General features: G+C 42.6%; 1 protein-coding gene across 1 annotated transcript in view; it reads left to right on the top strand.

Annotated features, from left to right (window-relative positions):
* Positions 1 to 17,529, top strand: part of Nek9 (NIMA related kinase 9) — a 40,524-nt gene that overhangs the window by 3,680 nt on the left and 19,315 nt on the right. The window contains exons 3-11 of the mRNA XM_006982831.4: positions 1,227 to 1,282; positions 1,829 to 1,899; positions 2,935 to 3,040; positions 5,907 to 6,038; positions 7,948 to 8,058; positions 10,540 to 10,604; positions 12,774 to 12,824; positions 13,687 to 13,879; positions 16,337 to 16,481. Coding sequence (XP_006982893.3) covers positions 1,227 to 1,282; positions 1,829 to 1,899; positions 2,935 to 3,040; positions 5,907 to 6,038; positions 7,948 to 8,058; positions 10,540 to 10,604; positions 12,774 to 12,824; positions 13,687 to 13,879; positions 16,337 to 16,481 — 930 coding nt within the window. The remainder of the gene's footprint in view (positions 1 to 1,226; positions 1,283 to 1,828; positions 1,900 to 2,934; positions 3,041 to 5,906; positions 6,039 to 7,947; positions 8,059 to 10,539; positions 10,605 to 12,773; positions 12,825 to 13,686; positions 13,880 to 16,336; positions 16,482 to 17,529) is intronic.

Here is a 17,529-nt window from a genome sequence, read left to right as displayed (position 1 = left end):
AAGATCATAAGTGAATGAGAACGATAATATGATGTGGCCTTATTTTTCTGGTTTCTGATTTCATGGATGAATTTTCTTATAGATAGCAACTCTGCCTAGTTGTTTAAGAAACAAAATACCAGTGCTGGAGACTACCCTTCCAGAGGTCCTGAGTTCAATTCCCAGCAACCACTTGGTGGCTCACAACCATCTGTAATGAGATCTGGTGGCCTCTTCTGACCTGCAGGCATACATGCAGACAGAACACTGTTTACATAATAAATCTTTAAAAAAAACAACTGACTCACATCCTAAGTTCTATTGCTCTTTAACCTTGGGCAAAATAACAGCCTTATTTCCTCATCTTAAATATGTTTGTTGATCTAAAGATTTATTAAGTGAGTTCTTGGTACATAGCAAGTGTTTGATAAGGCCTTCTTATCTGTCGGCTTTATTACACAGAGTCCTTTTCTGAGCTGCACACGAAGGAAGCCTCAGCATAGTCATCTGCAATGTTGTTTGGAGATTGTTTCTGGTTCTGACAACCCCAAATGTACAAGTAATTTTTGAAATAGCACAAGCCTTACATAATTCACTTCCTTTGTGGTTAAGAGGAACTAGAACAAATGATGTTTTTTTTTTCACTCTGCATTACTGAATTGTAGGGGAGGAGAATTGTAAACATTTAATCATAAACTGGAGCTGTGGGTAGGAAATAACATGAAATTTATACTTATTCCACAGGCAAAAAAAATAACTTAAAATGATCTAGGGGTAGATACTAAATTTTAGGAAACTTTTCAGTGCAAAGCAAAAGTTGTTGATGAACACTATTTTTAAATCCATGCAGCAGAGGTGTGATCCCCAGGTTCTGGTTGTCATTGCTGACAAGATTGCTACAGACATTGCAGATTCCTTAGAGGGGAGTCTAGGAAGCAAGTGCTCTGACTTTGAAACTGTTTCCCTAGAGGTACATGAGTGGTCTTTACTAAGCTTTTCTGAAGCTGATAGTTCCCAGGTTTGTACTGAGCCTCGTGTGCTGGGGGAGGAGACTTCTGACAGCTATTTCTGACCCGGAGATGGGAAGAATTTTGTACCTCTGTGAAGAACCAAGAGGGAAGAAGTAGTTTCCTTTGGAAAGGAAGCAGAACCCTTCATTTCCTGATGTCGCCTGTTGAACCCCTGTTAATACAGAATCAAGCTTTTCTCTCCATTGAGCAGCTCAACTGTTCCTTGTTTAATTGCAGGCGGGAACCTGTATGACAAAATCCTTCGTCAGAAGGACAAGTTGTTCGAGGAAGAGGTAATTCATATGTGTGGAAGGAAACTAGAATTAGGTGGAATTCTTGCGTTCTGCTTCTGCATTTCCTCTTTCAACAATGAAGAGTGTTCTTTTCCTTTTGTTCAGACTCCTTCCAGGCTGAGTGATATTCATGAGAAAGGAAACCTCTAACAAGGAAGCTGTCTATAGCTGCTTCCTAACGGTTTACCTCCACACCATGATTCACTATGGCTTTCTTTCCTGTTCTATTACTACACACTGGTATGCCCAGTTTTCTGTATCTTTGAATCTTCCTGGGTTCTTTCCACAAGTCTGCTTTACCATACTGTATGTCTTGACCTTGGAACTATTGTAGATGATCTGCATTTTCTTTTTACCTTACTACTGTTCTTTGCCTACTCAACCTACCAGCAAGGGCTATCAAGTCATGTTAAGCTGTAACCTCTGGTTGCACCTTCTTTTGGTGTGTGTGTGTGTCTGTGTGTGTGTGTCTGTCTGTCTGTCTGTCTGTCTTTATTTATGGAGTTTTTATTTCTAATCCAAATGTAATTTCTTTTGAATCTGCAGATGGTGGTGTGGTACCTTTTTCAGATTGTTTCAGCAGTGAGCTGTATCCATAAAGCTGGAATCCTCCATAGGTAAAATATTGTCTTCACTCTCTGAGGGTAGAGCAGGGTTATGAGTTGAGAAGAATCTCCTCAGCTGCCAAGTCACTGAGTTCTTAGTCATTTCTTTTAGCAGTACTTTAGAGTTGAGTTCATTGACTTATCATCTCCTAGACAGTGCTAGAGAGGGAACTCACAGGGAATGTTTTTTCTGAGGAAGAGTAGTTGACAATTGTTACTTCTGTAATTTTATTTTGATTTAAATAAAAGCCTGTTCCTTTCATATGATTTTCCCAGGTCTTTATTTGATAGAAATTTGGGGAGAAAAGGTTACCATTCAGTTCTTGCAATAGAAGAAAGCCATTATAAGAACATTTCTACATTATTATATCCTTCCTAAGAGAGAGACCATTGCTAGTATTGATTATAATATACCAGAGTTTCTTTTAGTAGTTAATCCATTTAGTTAGACTGTTTCTCTAAAACTACCGAATGCCTACATTACATGGTTGTTGCTTTCTTTTTAAAAGTAAAGAGCTATATTGCTCTGTTCCGGTTTACTCGCATTTTGCATAAAGGAAGCCAGAGTGTGAGCCAGACAGATTGTGCTAATGATCAGCTCATCTTAGAGGCCCGGTAGCTTTATCTAGATGACTGAAACAGCCTAGTATGCTGTTTCGGAGACATGCTGTCTCTTGAGCCTTAACAGATTATTTGAAACGTTGACACCATCTGTCTGTTAGCGTATATAATTCAAGGCCTAACTGGTAGCTGAAAAGGCAGTGTACGTCATAGGCATGTAGAGCACTGTTAGGTCATCTGACTCTTCTCCCGATGTCATCACTGACCTGTGAGACACTCCTTTGTCAGGAAGATAATTCTTGACTTCCTACCCCTTCTTCCCCAGTAAACTGGTGGTGACTACTGTTTGAGGCATTTCAAACCTTGTCACAGAACCCAAGTGGTGGTAATGCTCATTCTTATTCTGTACGGATCCCAGGAAAAGGAACGAGGGGAAGTTAGGTCATTGTTACAGGGATTTAATACATTACACCTTTTTTTTTTCAGAGATATAAAGACATTAAATATTTTTCTGACCAAGGCAAACCTGATAAAACTTGGAGACTATGGCCTAGCAAAGAAACTTAATTCTGAGTATTCCATGGCTGAGACAGTGAGTATAACCTTTAACTTTTTTCGAAGTTTTTTTAAAATGTGTGTGTGTGTCTGCATGAGTTTATATACACCATATGAGTGTAGACCAGAAGAGGGTATTGGCGTTACAGGCAGTTGTGAGCCACCTAATGTGGATTCTGGGAACCACCCCTAGGTCCCCTTCAAGAGCTATAAGTACTCTCAACCCCAGAGCCATCTCCATAGGCCTCATATTGTGATTTTTGTGACATTTGGTTTATTTTGTGTGAGTACACATGCATCTGGAGGTTATGGGAGAACTTGGGGGGTCACTTCACTCTTTTACTGTGTGGATCCTGAGGACCAAACTCAGATGTCAGGCTGGGCACCAAGTGCCGCTTGCAGCTGAGCCGTCCTACCTAATCTTTTCCTTTTTCTTTTTTCTTTTTGTTTTGTTTTGTTTTTTCAAGACAGGCTTTCTTTGTGTAACAGTCCTGGCTGTCCTGGAATTTGAGTTGTAGACCAGGCTGGCCTCAAACTAACTGAGACCCACCTGCCTCTGCCTCCCGAGTGCTGGAAATAAAGGCATGCGCCACCACCACCCGGCTCCTACCTAGTTTTTAAAAGATCATTAATTAAAAAGCAAGCATAATCTGGCCTCTAGGACAGTGATGTTATCCTTTTAGCTTTAAAGCCCAAGTATTGCTCTTGTGGTTTTACAGTGCTCTGCTCCAAAAAGAACTTGGAAATAGAAGTTAATAGAATTAACTTTGTCCTGGTGTTTTCTGATAATGTCAAGACAAGTCTGCAAACAGGTTAGACATCCAAGGTTGAGAGTCTCTGTTTCAGGGGTATCTACATGATAGTGGCCAATTCAACTTCTTTTGTTTGTTTGTTTGTTTCTTTGTTTGTTTGTTTGTTTGAGATAGGGCTTCTCTCTGTAGCCCTAGCTGTCCTGGATCTTGCTCTTTAGACCAAGCTGGCCTCGAACTCAGAGATTCATCTGCCTCTGTCTCCCCAGTGCTGGGATTAAAGGTGTGCGCCACCACCACCTAGCCAAATTGAACTTGTAAAGAAGCTATTCTTTATGGATTTTTTTTTTCTCATCAAGTTCAATCTGATAAAAACAAGGTTTGGCTCTTATTTTTAGCTAGTTAAATGCAATAAAGAAATGATACAAAAATGTATAAATGCCATGTAAGCCTTTTGAAATTTCTGATTTGCTAATTAAAGATGTCTGTATTCTTGGAAGTGGTGTAGTTAATATCCATAACGTTTTTACTTTCAGACTTGGTGTTCTTTTTTGAGGTAGTGACTGCTGTGTGGCCCAGGTAAACCTCGACCTAGAGATCCTCCTGCCTCAGGGATAGGATTACAAGTGTATGCCCTGTGCCCAACTTTCCAGACCATTCTTTCAGTTTTTTGTTTTTTGTTTTGTTTTTAAACCAGGGTCTTGTGCACCCTACATTTGCCTCAGATCCCCTACACAGTCAAGGCTGGCCCTCGCCTATTGATCTTCTCCTTTCATCTCCCCAGTTCTGGGCTACAGACATGTACCACTCTGCCCAGTTCTGAGCCCGTTATTTTTGGTGTTGTGGATGTTGTTGTTCATGTGTATGGGTGTTTTGCCAGAAGAAGGTGTCAGATCCCCCAGGACTGGAGTTACAAACAATTGTAATTTGTGCTGGGAATTGAACCAGGTCCCCTGGAAGAGCAGTCAGTGCATTTAACCATGGAACCACCATCTCTCCAGGCCCATTCTTAATATGCTGGTTTCCAAATGTCAGTCTGAGCCATTTAGAGCATTTCATTATTTGCTTTTCAGTTCGAACCTTTAACTCCTTTATTCAGTTGCTATCTCTTTTCTCACTTAGTCTTTCCCACTGGTGAGTGTGTGTGTGCGTGTGTGCGTGTGCGTGTGTGTGTGTGTGTGTGTGTGTGTGTGTGTACCCCTGGAGGCCAGAAGGAGGCATTGGATCCCATGGAACTGGAGGCACAGGCATTTGTCAGCTGCTGGATGTGGGTGCTGGGTTCCAAACTCCGGTTCTCTCTGATAAAGAATTTAAGCACTGAGTCCTCCTTACCCCCTAGTTGGTAAACTTTCAAGTGTGCCTCTGTATTGTCAGGGTTCTCTAGAGGGACAGAACTGATAGGATGGTTTATATTAGAAGGAGACTTGGTAGAATGACTTAAAGGCTTGCTGAAGGAAAGGCCGAGAATCAAGTAGCTATTCAGTCCACAAGACTGGGTGTCTCAACTGCTCTCTGGTCTGTGTGGAGTCCTGAAGAGGTAGATTCTTACACCAGTGAAGGAACGCCTCAGCAGTAAGATAGGTGGATGACTTGCCAATAAGAGGAGGGCAGACAGGCAAAAAGCAAAAGCTGCCTTCTGTGTCTTTCTATGTGGGATGCCACCAGATGGTGTGGCCAGATTTCGGGTAGCTCTTCAGATCACAGCTGGTCCCTCACAGGTGTGCCCCACTGCTTGGGTTTTAGTTGGGTCCAGATATGGTCAAGGTGTCAAGCCAGATTAGCATTCATCTCTTACCTGGTTGAAGTTTGGAGTAGACCTTGAATGTGTAAAGCCTGTGTGAGGCATGAACCACTGAGCTTGTCTTCCAAGTTATCCAGAGTGCTTTACCAAAAATTGCCCTGTGGTGAGTGCTCAGGAGATTGCTGTGAACACTGTCCTGCTGTGCTGGGCTGGTCCTCCACCTACGGGCTGAACCCCAGCACCACTGTTTCTCACTATTTGAGTTAGCATCATCTCAAGAAAACCGTTTTGCAACCTGCTAATGGACACTTCGTGATTGTTATCACTAATTCCTGTAACTCTTAATTTAGCTGTTGAACTGTTTATATAGTTACCTGAGAAGAGAAGTTAATTCTGTATTTTTTGTTGTTTAGCTCGTGGGCACTCCATATTACATGTCTCCAGAGCTTTGCCAAGGAGTAAAGTACAATTTCAAGTCTGATATCTGGGCAGTTGGCTGCGTCATTTTTGAACTACTTACTCTAAAGAGAACATTTGATGCTACAGTAAGTTGGTGTATGGCCCCCATAATGTCTTTGCAATGTAATACATGTTGAAATGAATCAACTTCATTTATCCCTGAATTTCTGATTCCTGACAGAAAATCACCTGTAGTAAAACAAACAAACATGTAGTTAAGAGTCTGGGTTATAGTATGTTATTAAAATGCCACGGATCAGGTTTATCTTCAACTTGAATTCCTCTGTTGAAATGACCTTAAGCAGTTGGAGCACTGAACTTGAATTTGTTGACTATAATTTTAAAACGGTCTCTTAGAGTCACCTGTGTGATGCTACAGTTTGGAAAAACTTTCATTTCTTACACTTTAGCTATGTCTGTTTTGTTTTATTTTCAAGCTAAGGTATATTATGTATAACACCTATCAAAGTATTTTGAAATATCCTACATTCTCTAAGTAAAGATCACCTTTGTTTCTGTGGACAGCAAATCTCTTTAAATCGTTTTTCTTTTCTCATCTTTAAAGCCTAACTTAAACAAACAACCAAAAACAGAAAAAACTATTTTTCAAACTTTAATACACATTGGGAATCACTTGGACATCTTGTTACAATGTAGACTCTGTTTGACCCAGTGTGGGTGAGGTGGGCAGAGGTCTGTGTTTTTAACAAGCTCTGTTGGCTCTACTCTGTGGACCACACTTGGGAGTAGCAGAAGTGGATTCTAATCTCCCACTTTGCTACAACAGGTGTGAGAATGTAGGCAAATCCTCTCTGTGGTCCTGTTTCATCACTGTAACATGGAAATGATGTGTATGTCCCCTTGGAGATTTTCTGATACCACTATGAAAAAAAAGCAATGTAAGGTAATGCAGACTCACTGGTCTGTTATTAAGAGACCTGTTTCTTATCCCAATTGGTATCCCCTCTAGTTCTCCCAAATAGTAGAGAGGAAGAGAAACAACTTATGGAATACACAGACTTTGGATGGTATGATGCCTCACTTTGTACTTTCTGTGATTTGAAGCAAGTAATTTTCTATTTCTGAGCTCCATTTTTCTCATGTACAAATTAATGATGATAATAACTTTCTTACGTTATATTTCTAAAGATAAAAAAATGTATGTAATATGCTTGTCTAGTATGTAGTAGTTCCTCAGTCAAGTGTTACACTGCTGTTAACTACTGTCTCCTCTTAAGATACTTTGTGAATGTTTTCCTGGAGGCAAATTAGTTAGCAAGGGAATTACAGGAAACCAAGAAGCATGCTTAATGGTGCTTCTTTTTTGTGTGTGGGGGGCAAGGTCTCATGTAGAGCGTGCTGGCCTCACTCACTGTCCACCCAGGGATGACCTTGAACTCTTGATCCTCTTGTCCCTGTCTCCCTATGCTCCTACACCTGGTTATGTTTCCCTTTTTCTTGAGATTCAGCTGAAGGGTGAGATTGTAATATATTCTGAAGAACATACTGTTAGCTACACCTTCCTGGTTTGGATCTCTGTGCTAGAGTTCGCTTCATTCCATCTGATAGCAGCAACACACTCCCCTTCTTCCTGATGCATACCAATAGTTCTGAGATGGAATCAGCTCATACAGAACTGGTGCCGCTTCTCTGTAGAGTCACAGACACCTCTGGCACCTGTTTGATAGAGATAATGCTATCTTTGTGTTTTCTTTTCTTTCTTTTAATTTTAATTATTTTATTCATATGGGTATTTTGCCTGCATGTGTGTCTGTGCACCACGTGAGTGCCTGATGTCTGCAGAGGTCAGAAGAGTGTATTGCATCTTCTGGAATAGGAGTAATACATAGTTGTGAGCCACCACGTGGGTGCTGGAGATTGAACCTGGGTTCTTTGGAAGAGCACCGAGTGCTCGGAACTGCTGAGCCGTCCCTGAAGCCCCAATAATGCTATCTTTATATAACCAGGAACAATGCAGTCATCCATTTCTTCTAGAACCCACTCAACCTGTGTGTGAAGATTGTGCAGGGAATCCGGGCCATGGAAGTTGACTCGAGTCAGTATTCTTTGGAACTGATCCAGTTGGTCCACGCATGCCTCGACCAGGTAGGCTTGTTGTATGTATTTATTTCATGTAGCTCCATGTTAGGGTATGACGAGGGTATGACGCACACAAACCCCTCTCTCCCTCCTCAAACTTGTCTCAGGATAAGCATTGGTAATCCACGGTATCTGTGTGCTTTAGCAGACAAAGCCTTACTTCAGTCTGTGTTTGTAAACATTTTTTAAATTATTTATTTTTATTTTATGTGATTGGTGTTTTGCCTGCATGAGTGACTGAGTGAAGGTATCTAATCCCCTGGATCTGAAATTACAGACAGTTGTGAGCCATCATGTGGTTGCTGGGAATTGAACCCAGGACCTCTGGAAGAACAGTTAGTGCTCTTAACGGATGAGTGGTCCTCCAGCCCTTACTTTTCTCTATTTTGGAAATACATAATTGTAAGATGGTTTTAACATCTAAATTGTGTTTATTTTTTATGGTCAAGTTTTATTTTTGTGTTTTAAACAAGGTTTGTCATTGCATAGCTCAGGCTGGCCTTGAACTTGCTATGGCCCTCCAGTCTCAGCCTGCTGAGTGCTGACACTGTAAGTGTACACCATCACACCTTGTAGGAAGATTAGTTTGATTTTTATAAAGCTACAGTCATGCTTGTGGGGTGGGGGTGGGGTGGGGGAGGTGATGACACATGCCTTTGATCCCAGCACTTGGGAGGCAGAGGCAGGAGGATTTCTCTGTGTTTGAAGCCAGCCTGGTCTACAGAGAAAATTCCAGGACAGCCAGGGCTACACAGAGAGAAACCCTGTTTAAGGAGGAAAAAAAAAAAAAAAACAACCCCTACAGTCAGATATCATTTTAAATTGTTAATGTAAAGAATATATATAGTTGGCTGGGCGGTAGTGGCGCACGCCTTTAATCCCAGCACTCGGGAGCAGAGGCAGGCGGATTTCTGTGAGTTCAAGGCCAGCCTGGGCTACCAAGTGAGTTCCAGGAAAGGCTCAAAGTTACACAGAGAAACCCTGTCTCGAAAAACCAAAAAAAAAAAAAAAAAAAAAAAAAAAGAATATATATAGTTATATTAAAGTTCCTTTATTGTGTGTTGAGTTCTAGTGTTACTGACAGTGTGGGCAGGAAGCTACTACATCAGAATCCCCCAGTTGGAGAGTTTTATCTGGGTAAAGAAGATTGCTGGGCCTTACCTCAGACAGCAGAACCTCTAATAAAGCCCAGAAATCTCTTTACAACGGCCCAAGGTGCCTCAGTGCATATGTGTTAGGGTTGGAGAACAGATGAGGAGGGCACATTATACAAATCCTCACTCATGTGCAGAGCTTATCATAGCAAGAGAATCGATAAACATGGGAATGTGACATAAGAAAAAAATTGTTTTTGTGAAACAAAGTCTGATTATGTAGCCTTGGCTGGCCAGGAACTTGCTATGTAGACTTAGGCTGGCCTTGAATCACAAAGATTTACCTGTCTCTGCATCCTGAGTGCTGGGATTAAAAGTGTGCTCCTCCACACCTGGCAAGAAATTATAATTTTTATTATAGTTTTGTTGTTGTTGTTTTAAAGATTTACTTATTCATATATTTTATGTATATGAGTACTTTGTCTTTGTGCACACCAGAAGAGGGCACCAGATCTCATTACAGGTGGTTGTGAGCCACCATGTGGTTGCTGGGAATTGAACTCAGGACCTCTGGAAGAGCAGTCAAGTGCTCTTAACTGCTGAGCCATCTCTAGCCCCTTTTTTTGAGAACTTCAGACATGAGCACTAGCTCCCCCTCTCCCCTCTCTCCCCCTCTAACTCCTCCCATGTCCCTCCTCCCAAATTCTTGATTTCTTCTTTAATTATTATTGTTACATGTAAATATATTCATGCATATATAGGTGGTACATGTATATAACCTATGAAGTCCAGATTCTAGAAGAAGTGGATGACTGCATTGTTCCTGGTTATATAAAGATAGCATTATTGGGGCTTCAGGGACGGCTCAGCAGTTCTGAGTACTGGCTGCTCTTCCAGAGAACCCAGGTTCAGTCCCCAGCACCCACATGGTGGCTCACAACTCTGTGTCACTCCTATTCCAGAGGACCCAGCACTCTTTTCTTGTAGGTACATATGTCTAGGGCTGACCACTTAGGTTTGGACAATCTATGTGGGAGCTCATTTGTGGTGGAGACTGATTCTTCTTTGTTCAGCAGCCATGAGTACCTGTCACTCTTGATCTAGGGCTGGTACCATGTGGACTTTCCCATTCTTGTTGACATATTAACTGGTGGTGTCATTATGCTGGTCTTATTCAGCAACCATATTATTGAGAGTTCATGGGTGCATGTTCCCTATCATGTCTAGGGGACAGGCTATATCAACAGGCATTCTGGGCCTCTCATTCTTGGAAATTGTAATTTTTAAAATAAAAGTATATGCATATTGGTCTTCTGAGCAAAAATAAAATTCTTCATTAGATCCCATATTGTCCATTCACTTTAAAAGAAAACTAATCTTTTTTCCTGTTCAGGATCCTGAGCAGAGACCCACTGCAGATGAACTTCTGGACCTTCCCCTTCTCAGGAAACGCAGGAGGTAATCTACAAAGAAATCACTTCATCCACAAGGAAGGGTGCTCTTTCCCTACCCAACACCTGCTCTCATTGCTTAAGGGTACCTCCTCGCTTTTACTTCTTGAACTCTTTTATTCTGAAGTTGTCCTGATAGGACCCAAGAGCGCTCTGTTCTCTGTATCTTTTTATTCTGCAGTTGAGGCATTAGTATCCTAAGATTTGCATTTAGGGGCTCGGGGTGGGGGTTTTGTTTGGAGACAGGACTTGGCTCTGTAACCCAGGCTGACATCTTTCTGCCTCAGCTTTCCAAGCACTGAGATTATAGGCATCCATCAGCCTATTTTTAGTTTTTTGAAGAACCTTCATACCATTTTCCATAGCATACTAATTTGTATTACCACCAATAGTGTTCCTGTCTCTCCACATTCCTGCAGTATTTGTTACTTTTTAACTTTCTTGAGGGTAGTCTTCTAATTGGGGCAAGATCTCCACAGGTTTTGATTTGTTCTTGGTGATGGTGATATTGAATATTTCTTATATAACTTCAGTGCGGTCCTGAGTGCAGCAGGCATGTCATGTCCCGAAGAGAGCATCGCATAGCTTTCTTCCTATCACCTAGCTCTTACATTCTCTCCGCCCCTCCTCCAGGGTATCCTGAGCCTTGTTGTTTTATAATCAGTGTTCCAATATCTAGAATTGTGTGTTATACCCAGATACAGCCTGTGAGTTTCTATTTATGTTCTCTGCATATTCAGGCACTATTATCATTTGGGATTCATTAAGCATATTTAAATTTTTATCTAGCTTATTTCTCAACAATAAAATCATGGCTTTAATTTCTTAACTGAAATTTTTCAATTAGTTTTTTAATTAAATTCTTTATTTTGCACTTTGTTCTTTGTAAAATATAAGATGCCACATTCTAGGCAGAGAAAAATAATAGAATGAAAAGCATAAATATAGAAAGTTGTGTAAAATACTCTGAAAACACAGATTTTATTTGGCTAGATTAATGGCTCTAGACCTGGTCAAGTTCTCTGAAGAGCTTTCAAAAGTTATTGATGCCTGAGAGATACTGTAGTAATTCATAAACTTGTGCAGAATGGTGAGCCTGGCTAGAATACAGGTTGTGAGTAAAGGGAAGAAGGACTGGGACTCTGGAAGGTCGAGCTTAGTTCACAAGAAAGTGCATAGGCTGGAGAGATGGCCTAGGGGGTAAGCACTTGCTGCTTTTGCGCCAGATCTGAGCTCACTTGGATCTGAGCTCACTTCCGGCACTCACTTGAGGCAGCTCACAGCCACTTGTAACCCCACCTCCAAGTAATCTGACTCCTCTGGCCTCCTCTAGCACTCTGCGCCCCCTCCCCCATACCCACATAAAAATAAAATCTTAAAAAGAGAGTACACAAGAATTGGGTGTTTGACTTAGAAGACAGTTTATACGATGAGGAGGGTGCCCACAGAAGTTCTATCCAGTAGAACTTGTATCTGTTGTTAGGTTAGTTTAGGACATAAGGACTGGTTGGGATTCTCCTAAGCAAGGCTGGCCAGGAGGCACTGCTGTGTTTGTGAGTCAGAGGGGAAGCGAAGCTGCCTAGAACCAAGGCAGTGAGACTGCGCAGGGAGAGTAGCAGGAGGGGTACAGTAGTTGAGTATAGTTGTGTATAACATGGAAGGCCAAGGCAGGAGATCACAAGTTCAAGGCCAGTCCAAACTATATAGGAAGACCCTATCTCAGAGATAGAGTGGGGGGCGGGGAGGGCGGTTTGAAAGATGCTGTGTAAGTAGACTACAGAAATGGCATAGTAAAGAAAGGGAGGGAAGAGTCAGAGTTGATCAGGAGAGAGGGAAGGAGGATTGTCAGTTACAAAGATAGGGAACACAGAAAGAAAGCTGGCTTGGCAGAAAGATAACAAGCCCAGGACTGGAGATGTTGTGTTTGTGAGTCAGTGGGCAGACCAGAGGGAGAGGCTCTCAGGGCTGCAGTCTGGACCATTTCTCATACATACAGAGCAAAGGCCCCAAATGCTGCCCCCGTGTATCTAACAAGTCATACAATGTCAGGCCTGTGTAACTCAGTTGTAGGATGCATGCATATGCTCCTAAGACATAGTCCATGAACTGTATTAAAGGGACATGATTGCAGTGTACCTGGTTTTTCACTCACAGAACCTTATTTTTCTTTTGGTAGAGAGATGGAAGAAAAAGTCACTCTGCTTAATGCACCTACAAAGAGACCAAGGTAATGCTCCAGAGGCTCTGTGGGAATAGTATGTATCCTCAGTTCCTGATATGAGAGGCTTGCCTAAGTGTCAGCTGTTTCTTTTCTTTCTTTTTTAAGATTTGTGTGTGTGTGTGTGTGTGTGTCTGTCTGTCTGTCTGTCTGTCTGCAGGTGCCTTCAACGTCCAGAGCAGGACATTGGATCCTCTGGAGCTAGAAAGAGCACTGCATAGTCTGAACTGCTGAGCCATCTCTCCAGCCCCCACTGAGTGTTTTGTTGTTTTGTTGTAGTTTTTTTAATGTATATGGCTGTTTTGCCTGCATGTATGTCTGTGTACATGCGTGCCTGGTCTCTGTAGAGGCCACAAGGTATCAGATCCCCCTGGGAATCAAGCCCTGGTCCTCTAGAAGAGCAACCAGTTCTCTTAGTCACTAAGCCGTCTCTCCAGCCCCCAGGTAATCTTTTCTGAAGAGACAAGGAAAGCCATAATTTCCCCTCACAATAAAGTGGGTGCTATTACCATGATGAATGTTAGAAAGTGGACCTGTTAGGGACTGGCTGGAATCTGGTCTGGCTGAGCTATGATGAAGCCCGTTAAGAAAAAGGGTGAAAGAAAATACTTTCTCATGCCAAAATTGGCAGTTTTTCTGGGTGAATAGACTTCCTGATTATTATTTATTTATTTATTTCTATTTTTATGTGCATTGGTATTTTGCCAGCATGTGTGTCTGTGTGAGGGTGTTGGACCCTGGAGTTACAGACAGTTGTGAGCTGCCATGTGGGTGCTGGGAATTGAACCCGGGTCCTCTGGAAGAGCGGCCAGTGCTCTTAACTGCTGAGCCATCTCTGTTAACTATGCCTTTGTTTGGGGATTGCTGGCAGGTCGAGCACCGTGACTGAAGCACCCATTGCTGTGGTAACGTCACGAACCAGTGAAGTCTATGTTTGGGGTGGTGGAAAATCTACACCCCAGAAGTTGGACGTCATCAAGAGTGGTTGTAGTGCCCGGCAGGTGTGCGCAGGGAATACCCACTTTGCTGTGGTCACCGTGGAGAAGGAACTGTACACGTGGGTGGTAAGTAGAGTGGTCTCCAAGCCCCACTGCTCCTGGGCCTGGCTGTGTAGGCGTTCCGTTAGCCGTCCTTGTGCCGAGGAATGAGATCGGTGATGGGCCAGGAGCTCCTGGGAGAGCAGCTGTGGGCTCTGTAGTTCACTCATGTAGCTCCATTGCTAGGGCGTAGTGGTCACCTGTGCATGGTTTCTGGATGAATTCGAGGGGGAAAAGACAATTGAGAGAGCCTTGGGTTTGGGCTCAGCCGACTATCTGTCGTGGACAGCTAGATGATCTCAGGTATTTCAGGGACTTGTCTTCTGTTAGCATGAGGTTAGAGCAGCTAGTATCTGTGAAATGGCTTTGTAAACAGATGGAACACAGGCATGTCAGGAGCCCTCCCAGCCCCCATCTGTGAAGGGAAAGAGCCGAGAATTCCCCTTTGTTGTCTGGATTCAGCCCTGTCACTCACCTGTTGTTGTTGTTGTTGTTGTATATTGCTGCCTTTGTCTTTTTCTGTCTTCACTCTGTAGTCAAGGCTGATCTAGAATTTGCAGCCTCCCAAGTGCTGGGGTTAGAGGTGTGCACCACCAATGTGTTCTCTGCCTTTTCCAGATCTCCCACTCTCCTCACCTACAGTGCAGCTTCCACCCTTGCCACTCAGTTGGCACGGGGCAGGGGTCTTGACCAAACGATCATCACCTGCTAAAATAAACACCTTTGGTCCTGACCTGGGGTGACCTCTCAGCAACTCCTCGTACACTTGACTGCTCCCTCCCTGGGGTTCTGTTGTCACTTGGCTTTCTGTTTCATTGCTGTGCCTTCTGTAGGTGCATTTCAGGCTACATGCTACTACCCAGCCCTGCCCTACTCCTGCTTCCTCTCTGAGGGAGCGCTTCTGTTTTTCAGTGGCCTCAGCTTTCTTCAGAGGTGCGTGGACTGTATTTGTCTATTTATTATGTAGACAGTGCTCTGCCTGCATGTATCCCTGCAGGCCAGAAGAGGGCACCAGATCTCATTAAGATTGTGAGCCACCTCGTGGTTGCTGGGAACTGAACTCAGGACCTTGGGAAAGGCAGCCACTGCTCTTAACCCCTGAGCCGTCTCTCCAGCCTGACTGTGTTTGTCTTCTGCGGTGCTTTATGTCCATTGTGTGAGAGTAGACAATGAGTAATTGTGAATGTTAAAAGAGGAGTGGTTTGGCCTCTGTAACAGAGGGATGACCTGCTGTTACTTCCCAAAACCTTGTCACTTCAAGAATTAGCTTGAGGCGGCTGCCTGCAATGGAAAGAAAGCAATGCCTTACAACTGTTTATTAAAGGGTTTCTATTTGAGTCAGTGCATGGAAAGAATCCCCGTCCCTGAAACTGCTGCAAAGCTGTGAGGACCGTTCTTACTACTGTACGGCACCTTCCTTCAGGGAACCAAATCCTCTCTTTCTTATTTTTGCTTTCTTTTTGATGTAGCTATAGTCTTTTTAACTGTTCTGTTTTAAGGAAGCTGATTAAAAGTTATAAAACTTCTAGTATAGGTTATACTCATTAGAAAGTGTCCTGGTTAGCTTTTGTCAACTTGACACAAACTAGTCACCTGGAAAGGGAACCTCAGTTGAGGAATTGCCTCCATCAGATTGGCATGTTGTGGGGCATTTTCTTGATTGATGATTGGTGGGGGAGGGCCCAGCTCACTGTGGGTGGTGTCACTCCTGGGCAGGTGGTCCTGGGTACTATAAGAAAGCAAACTAAGCCAGCCATGGGGAGTAAGCCGGGAAATAGTGGTGGTCTGCTTCAGTTCCTGGCTTCCCTTGGTGATAGACTGTAAACTGTAAGTCCTTTCCTCCCCAGGTCACTTTAAGTCACAGTATTTATCACAGCAGCGGAAACCAAATTAGAAGAGAAAGCCATCACATTATACTTTTCATCATCACCCCTAGTTAAACATGTAGTTCACCTTGCACTAAAATAAAGACGGAATTTGGAATATGTCCTGATGCCTGATAGATATATGTAGCCAGAAGTTTCCTGATCCCACCCAGCCCCGTGGTCTGGACGAATCTCTCCCACCTGGGGTCCTGCAGCCGTTTATGAAATAATTACACAGAGGCTTACATTAATTACAAACTGTATGGCCTGTGACTCAGGCTTCTTGCTAGCTAGATGTGTTTTAAAAATCTTCCTTACCTGTATGTAGGGTTTTATATTAACCATTAAAATGCTGTATCCAAGGCATAGCAGTGAACACCTTTAATCCCAGCACTCAAGAGGCAGAGGTAGGCATCTTGTCCAGCCTGGTCTACACAGAGAGTTAGTTCGAGGATAGCCAGTGCTATATAGTGAGACCCTGTCTCAAAAAAAAAAAATCCCTTTCCCACTTTTGTCTTGAAATTTTCCGCTATTTTTCTTACTGTTTTTCTTCAGAAGTGATATTAAAGACTAGCTTTTATTGTGAAAAGTTAAACTTCACCAGTCCTCTTTTTAACAGAACATGCAAGGGGGCACTAAACTCCACGGTCAGCTAGGACATGGAGACAAAGCTTCCTATCGACAGCCGAAGCACGTGGAAAAGTTGCAAGGCAAAGCCATTCACCAAGTGTCGTGTGGTGACGATTTCACTGTTTGTGTGACAGGTAAGCCACTAACAGACGTCGTGAGTCCATTTCATATGGGACGTTGTGCTAATGCTCTGCAGTTTTAGTTGAGACTTCATGGCAAAAGACTACCAAAAACCAAAAAACATGAGCAAATATACTCATTAATAACAACATCCCAAGCCTGGGGAGAATAGCTCAATGGTAGAGCGCTCATATAGCATAGGCAGGGCCCTAAGTTCAATTCCCAACACTAAGACAAAGACACTTCCCAGTTTGCTGTGGTGTGGAAAGAGTGGTGAGCAAGGAGCAGAAAGGCGGATAATGGAGACTGCGACATGGGAGAGTGATAAGATAAAAAGGGAGATTATGGAATCTACTTTTTTTTTTTTTTTTTTTTTTTTTTTTTTTTTGGTTTTTCGAGACAGGGTTTCTCTGTGTAGCTTTGCGCCTTTCCTGAAACTCACTTGGTAGCCCAGGCTGGCCTCGAACTCACAGAGATCCGCCTGGCTCTGCCTCCCGAGTGCTGGGATTAAAGGCGTGCGCCACCACCGCCCGGCTGGAATCTACTTTTAAAAAGGAACTACTTGTTTTAAATAAGATAAGTAATGAAAATTTTTTGGTCTGAGTTTATCAGATGTTACTGGACTGGACATTGTTAATATATATAATGGAGTTTTTTATCTGAAAAATGTTAATGGACTAGACATCATTAATGTAATTTTGGCTGTATATATTGTATATGCTTATTGGATAGTTTTTCTTGTATTAGTTATAAGCTTTTTTAATTTTAGACAAAAAGAGAGGAGATATGGTGGTATTGTGTCACCAAAATATTGTGTACCTTAATAAATTTATCTGGGGTCAGAGAACAGACAGCCACTAGATACAAAGGCTAGAAAATGGTGGCACTCACACCTTTAATCCTAACATTCCAGAGATAGAAATCCCTCTGGATCTCTGTGAGTTCAAGGCCACATTGGAAATAGCCAAGCATGGTGACACGCCTTTAATCCCAGAAAGCCAGCCTTTAATCCCAGGGAGTGGTGGTAGAAAGCAAAAAGATATATAAGGCGTGAGGACCAGA

This window comes from Peromyscus maniculatus, chromosome 14 (assembly GCF_049852395.1).
Source record: "Peromyscus maniculatus bairdii isolate BWxNUB_F1_BW_parent chromosome 14, HU_Pman_BW_mat_3.1, whole genome shotgun sequence".
Lineage (NCBI taxonomy): Eukaryota > Metazoa > Chordata > Mammalia > Rodentia > Cricetidae > Peromyscus > Peromyscus maniculatus.
The sequence above is the reverse complement of the archived record's forward strand: the minus strand, read 5'-3'. Positions and strand labels throughout refer to the sequence as shown.